Genomic DNA, 13,294 nt, shown 5'->3' with positions numbered 1-13,294 from the left:
ATTGTGAAAAGTTTTATCAGAGTTCCTTTTCGCTTTTCCCTGCCTCTCCTGGTATCCTTGCTAAATATCGTGTTCAATTTTAATCATTCCATGATTTCAGTTGGTCAACGGCAAGGTAAAGAAAAGTCGAATTCCACGCGGGCAGATGTTTCTACCAAATCTGACTCGCACTATATACCAAGACAAATCACTAGACTACATTTTTTCTCCTCCCAGCAAAGTTTTTTTTTGTTGCTGCCGCCATCGATGTCGGAACGGATTAATTTGAACGACGAACAGTGGACTTTCTATCATTAGTATCCTTGACTTCCACTGAGAAAAAAGATCTAGCATACCGTAAAATAATGTTTCCACCAAATCTGACTCCAGTACTACAACAGCATAAGTCACTCAACCACATTTCTTCAACCCCAGCACCTTGTTTTTTTTTGTTTGATAAAACCGATATCTTGATATTTTGGAAAACTTTCAAATAAAGATTTTAAAACAATGGCCAGCTACAATTGAACGCCATCGATCATCGTAGGCAGAGCAGAGTTCCTGCAGGGGAAAATGCATTAGACGAAGGTACGTTCATTCATTGCTAAAAGGGGAAAGAACGGAGTAGCCATGAGAAGAAAATATGATTTGCTTCAAAAGGCGGTTTTTGGAGGGGCATGCTAGCGCATGCGCATTTTCCAAAAGACAAACCACGTCGCTGGAAAATGGAAAATCCTACCTGTTGCACATCCCGCCATATCTCTCACGGTGGAACACTATGCAAAGAAAAAAAGAAACCGGCTGGTTAGACATTATTCAGAGTAGAATTTATTTATTCCTTCCTTTTCTTGCTTTCATTTCAATCTCCGAGAAATTGGTACTCGCCATCGAGTGCCCGAGTGGAATTGGATACGGTTAATGTATGGTTTGCTGCTACTAGCAGCTCTGCAAGGGACAATTTTTATCGATTAACATGCAGCTGATATTGCGGGCGTTAGATTCTACCATTTCTATTCCCCTCCGTTTTCTATGGCTTTTCTCGCAAGAACGAATGCTTAGTGTCTTGATGATGGCATTTGTAGATGTTCCGACATTATTTAAGTTAACCAGTTTTAAATCTATTTCTCCTTTAGTGGATCTCTCGCAACTCACTTCTTCGTTTCCTTCTTTTCCATCACTTTCTCCTCCTATTACCGGCATAATGCTTGGTTTATTCGCTTGCACAATTACTAGTGTTCAATAAATAATTTATTGTCATTTGCTTCTAAGGTTGCTTTTAATTGGGTTTACAGCTTATTCTTAGCACACACCGTACCCAACTTTCCGGCCTCCCTGCCTTGCTTATTACAGTAGTTTCTCTTAAATTTTACTTTACACCGTTAGCATTTTCAGTTTTCTTTTGCTTCCTACGAACGACAAGAGTTTTCCACATACTTTTGCGTGAAAGGAAAGATTAATTTTTCTTTGAAAAAAAAAAAAAACGATTCTCTGAAGTAGGAGTTTCAACGTCCAACTATTTGAAGTTTCTGGTAGGATAGGGTAGGATTAAAACTACACACGTCTGTAACTGTTATTGAAATTCACCGTTTGAGATGCGTCGCAATCGAACCGATTGACCTATTATGCTGTTCTAATCATATCATGTCTTGTGGAAAAGATCGTTCCCTTTTTCGCGGTATTTACGGTTCGCGATATAGTATATGTTTCCATTTATTTGCCCGCCCGCTTACAGGTTATAGGTTAGTGCCCAGTTGAATTTGTCCTTTTATGCATGCGAAAGTCGGAGCTAAGTGGTTGCATTCGAGCTTACATATTAACGTCCTACCGATTGTTAGATTACTATAGTTACGGGTACGAGTACAGTTTCTACCGTTACTAATTTAGTACGCTGAACTACGACACGATTATGTGTATTTTGATATTGGTTTTGCTGGATGTTGGTTTGGAACTCGCCCCAAATCGTACAATATTATCCTTCGCGCCACCTCGAGCGCTAATCACATCCTGCTTCCCTTTGCAGGCGCTCTTCCCCTTTACACTTAGTGTCTAGAAAACTGTATACAGTATGTGTTCCATGATGGCCGTACGCTTCGATTGGCTTCCAATTGCCTGCTTACTACTTTTACTTGCAATGGGAGGAGATGATATTGTGGAATTAAGGGGAAAAACACGGAATGCGAACCATTTACGCCATCCTTCGTTCTTTTTACTACGTTTTAAACCAGACTTTTCAATCACGTATGCGTATCGCTTAATAGAAAACGTAAACTAAGCGGGAGGGCGCGTAAGGCTAAAGCGAATAAATCTATCTTTACATAAAATTTAAAATAAAAAAAAACGATACACAGAACATAACTTGCCTAGTTAAACCTAGTGTGGTCTAGTGGTGGTTGTTTTTTTTAAAGAGAAATAAAGTAAAAAAAACGATAAACACTTTGGTAAACTCAGTTTTTGTTTTGTTGGCCCGTTTCTCGTGCAGTGGAACAAGAAAAACCGGAAAAGGAACAACATCGCCACATGCGAACACGTGGAGCAACGAGAATCTAGTAGGTTATGGAAAACACATCACCATCTTAGGGCAACATTCAAACAGATTTTAATGATCTTTGATCATTCACGGAGAGGGGAAATGTGTTTCATTCTTGTGGAGCTTGGTTTTGTTTTTAAATGCATACAACATATTGACCGTGGCAAAATAACGTTAAAGCGACCAGTTTTCGCCCTTTCAGCCTTCTATCGATATAAATGCCAATGTAGGTTCTGTGAAATGTTTTCGCGATCCAAGTGTTTCTTCACGCTTTCTTCGGCTGCTGTAAGATTCTCTTCCTCTCTTGGCCATCCGTTCGCACGAGATAAGCTTAAACGTATACATTTCAGTGTATGTGCACCGAGCACCGCAGCCTTTTAGACGGATGTTTCCGTCGCTCGATTGACTGCGACCGCCACGGCTGGACTAGTTGCTCCACCGGTCGCCGACCGACTAGGGGAAGCGGATGCACTGCGCCCACCACCGCTACCACCGGTTCCACCGATCGCCGAAGAGCCGGCCGCGGCCGTCGCTGCCTTGCAGTAGAACTTCTTGTGCGCAATGTACGTGTTGGTGTAGTTGAAGGTGATGTTGCACGTGTCGCAGTACTTGGGCCCGGGCGGGAGTGTTTGCAGGGTGATCGGTTCGCTGGTCGGCGGTGAGGGCGTTTTCAGCGAGAGAAGCGGAGACGGTGACGAACGGTTGGTGGCGGGATGAGATTTCGGTTTCAGATTCAAGGAAACGCCGACCGGCGTCGTCGATGATGTTGCCGGTGCTGGTGGTGGTGGAGGTGGTGGGGGTGTAGGAGTACTGATGGTGGCGGGTGGTGAGTGCAGCGAGGGCATGTGCGGATCGATGGTTTCGGTTTTGATGGCCATCGGTGGTCCTTCCGCCAACGGCGGTTCCTCCATCACGACGTCCACGTTAATGTCGATCGTGTCCTGCTCGTCACATCCGCCGCCGCCGACGGTAGGTTCATCTTCCGGTTCCGTTTTGATGTGACTAAATCAAACAAGAACAAAAAAAAGAACGGTTAATGAAAGCCTTATTTGATGCTTCTTGTTCTTCTTATTTGGCGTAACGAGCGCATCTTCGGTCATGCCTGCCACATGTCTGGCTTACTAGACGTTTACCCTTTCTGTACGAAGACAATCAATCCTCCCGTATAGGGGAGGGTTCCGGTTGGGATTCGAACCCACGCCGTTGAGGTGGCGAGAGCACAAGCGCTCAAGGGCTCTCAAGGGCAAGGGCCGATTTGCTGACCGGCGTTTGGCTTTTGCGGACTCCCCATATACTAAGGGATATGAATTTATGAATTTTTCAACTTAAAATTTATTTCAGATAAACTATTCAGTTGTTTTCGAGATATTTTTCTGATTTTAAGAAAACTGTTTCAATTTAGTAGGACGGACTCGCAAAGGAAGAACTTGTACGTGATTGTCTTCTTGCGAACAATATCTTACCTATTGCCCACGCTCAGTCCGGGAGTACTAGGAACCGATGGTCTCTGAATATTTCCGCCCATTTCTATCGTGCCTCCGGTAGTGCCATTGTACAGCAGTGATTCACCTCCTTCGCCGATCAGCGGAGATCCGCCGGTGGAAGGCCGTTCTCGTCCATGTACGTGCTTGATATGTTTAGCCTAATGAACAAAATTGGCAGAAATGGTTTAATTATTTTCCTATTCTCTCTTTCGCCGTACAAAAACACCACACACGTACCACATTGATCCGGTAGCTCGAACTGTACGGGCAGAACTCGCAGTGATGCCGCATCTGTACCCCGCCCGTGGCTCCATTTCCACCACCATTCGGTGGCGAAGTGCGTGGCCCCGACGAACCGGCATCGTGCACTGCTGCGCTCGACTGTTGGTCGAGAAACTTTTGCGACGACGCCATTGCCGCGGCGGCAGCGGCCATCGCAGCTGCGTTCTGTGCCCCGGCCGGTGGGATTTCAATTCCATCCTCCTCCAGGATGCAGGTGATGTAATTTTCCTCATTGAACTCGTTCGTTTTTTTATCGAAATGCATCCGGATGTGGGTACGCATGCCACTGGAAAAGTGAAATAGGAGGAAACGAAAGTTAAATGACAAATGGCTCATACAAGTTTAAGGGCTAGAGGAGAAAACATACCGAAGGGTGTTTCCTTTGTAACGGCAGATCGTGCACCGGAACGCCTTAACGCCACCGTGCGTGTCCATGTGCCGGCGGGCTTCAGTGGAGTTCGGGCTGATAGCTTCACAGATCGGACACTTGTACGCACCGTGGCCAGCGACCGTGCACGGTTGACCCGGTTCGTGCATACTCTTGCACTTGGAGCAACGCTCTTTGTGTGGCGTTGGTGCGACCACACTTGTCGGAATGGAATTCTGGAAGGGAAAGGTTCTTGTTTATCGGATCATACGGAACACGTGCGTCTTGGTGTTCAACTCACCACTGGCATTGAGGCGTCGATCCGCTTCGGACAGTAGTACATCTGGTGCGCGGTGAGATTGTCCAGCGAGGTGAACTTGATGCCACAGGCGGCACATATCAGTTGCTGGTACGCAACGGGTCCACCAACAACGCCGACGGTATTGCGAGCTGCGGGACCACCGGACGACACCGCCCCGGCCGGACTAGCCCCTGGGGCTGTGCTCGCGGTATGCGCTTGCGGAGAGATCGGTGGACTGATCTTCGGATGGTCTCCGTCGTCCTGATTGCGCGCCGAACAGTAGTGCTTCTTGTGTGCCAGATAGTTCTCGTACTTGCAGAACACGATGTTGCACTCCTTGCACTTCGAGTCACCCTGCTTGACGAAGATCTGTGGCGTGGGACCGGAGAGCACACCGGCCGCCGCACCTACACCGGCCCCGGTGGTAGCACCCGTCGGGGAGATACTGTTCAGGAGGGGGGATATCTGAGGTTTCGTCAGTGTTTCGCCCGGTGGAACGGCGGATGCCGCCGAACCGGGTGTGGACGATAGGCGTAGGGCGAGTTCGACGCTCTGCTTCGTCAGGAGCGTGTGTGAGTTGGGAAGGATGTTGAGGTTAAGATTGACGCCCGGATCGGCTCCGACGGCCGACAATCGAAGGGCAATGTCGGCTGGAAGCAGTGGCCGCATCAGCTGCTGCTGGAGGGTGAGTGGAGACAGGGACAGTGCACTTCCACCCAGGGCGGCATGCTGTCCTGCGACAGCTGCGGCTGCAATGGCGGCGGCCGCTGCATTTGCGTGTGCCCCAGCAGCAGTAGAACCTCCTCCTCCGCGTGGACTATTCGAGCGGCGCTTGGGCGAAGGAGTCAGCGGTGGGCTACCGGGGAGTGATGGGGCGCAAACGATTTGTTCCGGGGTGAGCGAGTCACCGCTTACGGAGAGATTTTCCTTGCCCTCCATCAGACTGTCAAAGTCGAGGCGCTGGTCCAGCGATACGGCTGAGGACAACGATAGGGATCGCTCACGAAGACCTAACGCACCGGGAGAGAGCCGCCTTACGGACAAATCTAGAGGAGTTGACCCAGTCGATTCCCTGTAAAAGAAAAAAAGATCGGTATAAACAACATCCGGATATAAACCCTTCCACTGTGCTTCGTTTCGAACACCTACTTGTTAGCAGTATTGTCACGCTTATTGATTGCCTTCAGGACTTCTCCGGTGGACGATGGGCCAACCCCGCCGCCGCTGGTACTATGAGAACTGTTTTCATTCGATATGTTGGGCGTTGGGCCGCGCGATTGTTGTTGGTTATTGTTTCCTCCGGTCGATCGCGAGCTACCCGACGACTGTTGTTGCTGCTGCTGCTGCTGGTGTGGTTGAGGATGCTGACCAGGCACCCCTCCTCCAAGCCCCTCGAGACCGGTAGAACCGACGGCGGCCGCCATCGTAACCGCCTGAACGTGTGCCAATGACATCGCGATCGGCTGCAGTGCTCCGTTCTGCAGGATGAAACAGGCCGACTCTGGATTGGCGATCCCCGGGGCAAGCGATGATCTGTAGCGAGAAAGGAACGGAGATTTTCGATTGAATAAAGGCTGCCTCAAGGCGTAAAATAGGTGTCAATGGCACGGGAAAGCTACTTACAGCAGTACCGGTATGACGCTAGCACCTCGGATCAGTGAGTATGGTACCACGATGATGGGATTGGTGGGAAGGGCCAGGAACGCCTGCTGGGGAGCGGACCCCGGTGGTGTTTTCGGCACATCCGGTGGACTCTGCGAACCGGATTTTTGGCCAGCCGACGGCTTCGGAGTAGAGTTGTTCGACTGGTGCCTGGAGGTGGAATAAAATGGAGGAGTTGGTTAGTGGTAGAGTTTCTACACTTTTGCATCAATAATCTCTTTTTTCCTCCAACCAGAAACCTACACGATATTTCTAACATACAATAATCTATCTTTTCCATCATTTGTATCATAAAGTTTAATTGTTACGTTACTTTTCTGTAGTATTTAACAAAAAAAATCTCTAATAACGCTTGAAAAGGCGATGGGAATACCTTTGCGGTGTATGAAACACGCGGTATTAAAGAATTAGTACAAATGCATCCGCGCACTGTTGGTTGCATACCTTACGGGGCTAATTTCAAACTTGCACTAAAACCGTTCAAGATACGTGTACGAAAATAATAACAAGTTATCCCACAAACGTTGATACGAAATATTTTTTTTTAGGCTTAGTTTCGTAGAAGTAGTTTTTTTTTAATGTTATGTCGGAAGGAGATGGACGTACAGTAGGTGCGAACATGAGGTATAAACGATATGGCAGAGGAAATCCGCAATACGCGAAAATTCGATATACGCTACTGCGTTCGGTCCCAAATATTCGCGTACTGCGGGGACCAACTGTATTTCATATTGAAGGGTTGACACTGAGAGGAAACCGCTTATTTAACATATCTTCTATACAATTCATTTATAAGTGTTCTATTTCTTCTCATTTCGTTTCTGAGTGGCCATTTTATTATTGTATGCCATATTAATCGCTTCAAGATTATACAGCTTAATGAAACCCGAACTGTATAAACGATATGGCAGAGGAAATGCGGAATACGCTTTAACTCGATATATGCTACAGCGTTCGGCCCCAATCATTAGCGTACTGCGAGGACCTACAGTATGTGTGTGCTGTTGAAGTGCTATGTGAAATGATTATTAACCCTTTTTCCATAAATTAAGCTTTTAAACTCGTCAAAAGGACGTGATTGATGTTATCCTAAGAAACTGTGAATCCTAATGAGGATCATGAGTTCTCTCTTTAATTCTTACCGATGCCGGAATTTCCAACTTACCCTTCACGGTGACGCGAACTGCAGTAATGTTGTTTATGAGCGCGATAGGTCTTGGTGCTAGAAAATCGAATATCACAATCGGAGCAGTACCGATCCACTTGCGCCACCGGCACCTGTTGCTGCTGTGGCTGCTGCTGTGATGACTGTTGCTGTTGCTGCTGCTGCTGTTGTTGCTGGTGTTGTTGGTGAAGTACGGCGGCGGCTGCAGCAACGGCTTGCGCCTGGATGAGCTGTAGTTGCTGTTGTTGTTGCTGCTGCTGATGGTGGTGGTGTCCGGCGAGGTCGTCACCGTTGACGAGAGCGGCCGCGACCGGCGAAGGGCTGGGGGATGACTGATGCATGCGCATGTGTCGGTTCAGCGACACCTTCTTGTCGGCGCTGTACGAACATTGCGAGCAGGCGTACTGCTTTCCCGTCTTGGCCGCCTTTGCCGGCGGTTCCCCGGACGCTCCTTCCGCTCCACCCGGGTGGGCATTTTTACCACTCCCAGCGGCCGCCGATCCGCTACCACTGCTCGTCACCGAACTCACTGAACCCGCTCCACCACCACCACCACCACCGCCGCCACCACCTCCTCCGTCGTCCGCGTCCTTCCGATGGGAACAGTAGTAGGTCTGATGCGCTTCGAGCGTCGACGCCGAGGAAAATCGAATCCCGCACGGTCCGCAGATGTACATCGGCAGTCGGGGTGGCAGCTCGACGGGCAGTGCGATGGCATCGGGGACCTTGCCGAGCGACCCCGTCGGGGGTTGCTTGCGGGAAAGTAGCGCCGTCGGTGCGGACGCCGATGGTGACACCGTCGGCGGATGGCCAATAACCGCCATGCTGAGAACGTGATGCTGCTGCTGTTGTAGCGCTTGGTGCTGGTGTTGGTGCTGAGATTGCTTCTCCTCGTAGGCGGCCTCGCTGCTGGCGCCAATGTTCTTGAGATCCTTCGCGTCCGGATTGGCGGCCGGATCGGACGCCAGCGCTACATTGAGCCGAAGCATCGGGAGCGGGGTTGGCGACGGCGTTGTTGGGCCCCGGGACGAGGACCCGGATGACGGTGGTCGCAGTTCCCCCGCCGGTCGCTTATAATCGCCGAACCCTTCTTCCTCTTCCTGTTGACTGTCGTCTTCCCGGTCGACGTTGGGTTCCAGCTTGATTTCGCGCATTCCGCCAACCATCTCTTCCGAAACCCTCCGACCGGTGGTCAATCCTGCCAGCGGTGGTGGTGGTGGTGGTGGTGATCGCAAACAATTTTCGTCTTCCGCTGTCGCGGACGCCAACGCCGTCGGGGAGGGTGATGTTGTGGTTGCCGGCGATGGGCTTCGGTCTTCCGCTTCCGCGTCTTCCATTGTCGTGGCACCGTTCATGCTGACTTCTTCGTTGGCCATACCGCCCACCCCACCACCACCTCCCGCTGTTGTTGCGTGGCTACTGCTGCTGCTCCGACTGCTGCTCCGACTCCGCACACCTTCCTCCTTGTTGCCTCCTAGGGTGCCACCACCATTATCACTATTGTGCGCTGTCGTATCCGCCGGCATTGGGCCACCATTTTCCTCCGCCACTCCCTGTGTCTGCTGTTGCTGCTGCTGCTGTTCGTCGGCCGCTTCCTCATCTCCGTCTCCTGCAAAAGAGGGAGGGGGATAAAGAGACGTTGTAACGGGAGGCATTCAAAGGCTTTTCGGCGGCGGCTGCTGTTATCGTACGTACGAAGTACATTTGGGGTTTCAATATACACGCGACACATTAATCATCCCAATTCCGCCAAACTGGTCCTCCCCCGGGGTGGGAGAGGGTGGAGGGTACATTACATATTACAGCCCTTTCCCCTCAGGCTCCTTGTTACAACAAAACTCGAAAACCGGGTCGTTGCAGGAAGAGGCGCGGATGAGGACGTCACCATATATCACCGACGAATGGAACACGGATGGTAAAATTAATGTCGTCTTAATCGAAATACCATCTCGAAGGCAACCCCAAACGCGAACAACCATTGAATGGTATGAGTGTGTGTATGTGAATTTGTATTCGCGTGTCGCGTGTGTAATTACCAGGCCGGGGGGGAAAGGAAGGTGCACCACGCAAGCGATAGGAGGTGAGTTCTCCCTTCGCGCTAATGACGACAATCGTACGCTCGCGGAGTGTTAATTGGAGCAGCTTCAGCAGTGTATCCCCCTTTGTGGGTGTTGTACTTCCGAGGGATGAGATTTGATGGCCTTCCATCCATTTTCCCGCCCGGAATCGAGAGGGCCCGGAATCGAACGAAACCGAGCGCGTCAATCGCACCACAAGATGCCGGGAGAATCGAGGCTTTCGAACATATGCTCTTCGGAATTCTCATGCTCCCCAACCTAGGCGGCAGCGAACGATAGCCAGCAAAACGGAACCAACGCCGTCGCCCGAACGACTTGCGGCTTAAAAGACGCGATTAATCAAACATGCAACCGTCCCCGTCCGCGTGTGTGTGTGTGTGTGTGGGGGGGGGGGGGGGGGGGGGGAGAGTGAGGACAGCCGAATGCTGGATGAAAATGCGCGAATCGGATCGCATCGACAGGGGTAATTTATGCTAAATGAGACATTTTACTCAACACGAATAAGGAGCGAACGACATGGGCAAAAAGGGGGGTAGAAGCTGAAGACGTTTTTCTTCTTATTGTTGCGATGGTTGGAATTGCAGAGCGACGGCAGCTGAGGAGTGGGTTTTGGAGGATATGTAGTTTCTTTTCATATGGAGGAAACATGATGACGGTCTGATGGTTGGCTTGTTAACAGAACGTAAAAGAAGAGTCGGTGGAGTTGAGTAAATTGTTGAATCTCAGAAGAGAATCGCAACAATCTGTTCGGTAGGAACATGTCGTTTAATGATTGATTAAAGGAGCTTATATTTTTAACGATAAGCCAAATTTCAATATGTTTTCATTTTATCTTCCATTGTCGCTATATTGGAGCGATGCAGTAGGTAACTTTGTAAGGTTTTTCCAACATAACTATTTTGTTCTTGTTTCATTTTACCGATTCCGACACCATGGGAAAAATAATAGTTTCGGTACCATAAATAATATATTCATAGTATTGGCAACTTACAAATGATGATCATTTTGCCTAAAGATCACTTCATTTGAAGCTATTGCGTGGTTTTACATCAGCTATACAGCGCTATTCATCTATATCTATTAGATACATAAACCGCTAGGAACCTTCCTAAATATACTCACAAACAAAAATTCAAAATACGCACAAAGAAAACTTAAGGGCGTGCCATTTTAAGTTTCAACATGCATGAAACAATGCGCACGCGGTTTAAAGTTAGCGTGGTGTGCTTGTTTAACCACATCATAGTCCTGCCAAGTCGAGAAAATGGCTCAAATAATTGTCACACTGTTTTTTTTTATATTTTTATATAGTTTTTGGTTTTTTAGTATATAGTCTAGAACTCAAGAAAAAAAAAAAATTTCTAAAATATTTTTGGATTTTATTGTTTGAATGATGGTCAGTTTGTATATGTGTTATTTATGATTATGATCAGCAATGTTGATCTGATAATATGCAAAAAATTGGTTCAATTGTGTCAAATGTATGAATAAAAGTGTACAAACACTTAAGCACGTGTTTTCGAAGCAGGTACACTTTTTTTTGTAAAATAATGTTTATTTGTACAGTTTATACAGCGAGTTTTTATAATAAGTAACACATAGAATCCATGGGATTTGGTATGGTAATTACTGTCCTCTTATAGGGACAAAGAACACGCCAGAACATTATGGTCAATCACACGATCGTTGTTTCCAACGATGTGGATGATGTAGTTAGCGAAATGATGAAGTACCGTGAGGCGCGTACTGGTGCTCATTCCGGATAGTAATGGCCGTCGTAGCTCCGCCCCGTGAACATGCATGACCACCCCGGAGCATCACTGTGAGTCAACATTTCGCAGCAGGTCCCAGGCCGCGGTGACTCTTGGTCACAGCGTGAACTTATTCACGGGGTGTTCACTTCGTCCACTTAATGTGTTAATTAATAATCGATGGCCGTTTATGTCGGCTTGGCTTGGCGCTTAGGCGAGCGGGGTCGCGTCATGAATTCTTTAGATTTTCCATTTGCTAAGCAAACGCAAACAAGCCACCGAACGGCGTCGTCATTAGATTTTCAGATTTTTTCTTCTTCCGAGCACAGCGATGACGGCCTGCCGAGCACAGCGATGACGCGGCCTGCCGAGCACAGCGTCTGCCGAGCACAGAGATGACGGTCTGCCGAGCACAGAGATTTATCACTTTGCGGGAACAGTGACGCCAAACAATGTTAGCGACACATTCGTCAGTTTTTGAAACGTTACTTTCCCTCTCATCGTTTCAAGCGTTACGGCTCGAAGCTATCTAGGGTCAAAGATGTTACCGACTAAATTTGCCACTCCTCCCTTGCAAACCATGCAAGACGCACGATCTTTCAATCGCCGTTTGTGGAGAACCAACCACCGGCACTGATTCACAGGCCCCACTACCTTGGGGCAAAACAGCAGCGTCACTGTAAGCGTCTTAATGGGGCGGATACCTTACAGAAACGATGAACTTGTTTCCCCCCTTCTCAACATAGGTTGAAGTAGCAGAAACACTCATCGTCAGCGGAACTGGAGGCACGTTTATTATGAAACTGCGCCGCATCTCTGACAGTGACTCAAGGACACCATTTTTAACCAAGAGGCTCGTGTGTCCTGTGTGTTAGTTATTGTGTAACAGCATTCGCATAGGAAACAAACCGCGGATCCATACCGGAAGGGGATGCAGGGGGTCATGTTGCTACTAGCACACGGTTCAATCATGTTAGAACATGATCTCTGAGCGACAAACACACCAGTACGACGTGGACGGACATGGAAAAACCAGTGAAAAAAGACCAGTGCGTAAGCGGGAACTATTTTATTATCGATTACAACCATCTAATAACATCATCTTTTTAAGGTGATCTTACAGTCATGAACTTTACAAAAGAAATCCACGCTAGATCATCTGCTACGCATGCGCTACTAGAATATCGAATGCACGAAGGAAGATTAACTACTTGATTTTCTACTTGACTGTAGCATCTAATTTCACAGGCAAAACGAAATGAAACTTACCACGAGTTTTTTCTATTTAATATCTCGTGGGCAATGGTTGCTTCATTCCTTGAAAGTAGCCTATCATTTCCCACATTATTTTTTCCTAACCCTAGGTAGGTTTACCATTTTCCAAGAAATTGTGTTATTTATCGTCAAGTTTCCACAATTCCGAAAAATTTCATTAAAACATACCGGTTAGACCAGACAGGATCGAGAAAAGATGATGAAATAATAACACTAGCAACAGTAAAGGATTGTAGGATTTATGCAAATATGTAGTTTGATGAAGTGAATATTAAGCTGCCACTAAGATGCTTTCCTCAACCAATACAGAAGTTCTATCGATTCTGGTCGTTGTTTGAACGATGACCATATATGGGCAATTCCCAAACGCACGTGACGTAAATTCTAAGGCAAAGAAGCAGCAGTCATCAACACATGGAAGAA

The 13,294-nt window shown here is 48.0% G+C and overlaps 1 protein-coding gene across 1 annotated transcript in view; it reads right to left on the bottom strand.

Moving 5' to 3' along the window:
* Positions 1-2,883: 2,883 nt before the first annotated feature.
* LOC131293036 (zinc finger protein ush) overlaps positions 2,884-13,294 on the bottom strand; it is a 41,883-nt gene continuing 31,472 nt past the window's right edge. The window contains exons 2-9 of the mRNA XM_058321115.1: positions 7,768-9,376; positions 6,564-6,752; positions 6,090-6,473; positions 4,941-6,012; positions 4,640-4,875; positions 4,228-4,558; positions 3,970-4,148; positions 2,884-3,508 (exon numbers count right to left, since the gene is read on the bottom strand). Coding sequence (XP_058177098.1) covers positions 2,884-3,508; positions 3,970-4,148; positions 4,228-4,558; positions 4,640-4,875; positions 4,941-6,012; positions 6,090-6,473; positions 6,564-6,752; positions 7,768-9,376 — 4,625 coding nt within the window. The remainder of the gene's footprint in view (positions 3,509-3,969; positions 4,149-4,227; positions 4,559-4,639; positions 4,876-4,940; positions 6,013-6,089; positions 6,474-6,563; positions 6,753-7,767; positions 9,377-13,294) is intronic.

This window comes from Anopheles ziemanni, chromosome 2 (genome assembly GCF_943734765.1).
Source record: "Anopheles ziemanni chromosome 2, idAnoZiCoDA_A2_x.2, whole genome shotgun sequence".
NCBI lineage: Eukaryota > Metazoa > Arthropoda > Insecta > Diptera > Culicidae > Anopheles > Anopheles ziemanni.
The sequence above is the reverse complement of the archived record's forward strand: the minus strand, read 5'-3'. Positions and strand labels throughout refer to the sequence as shown.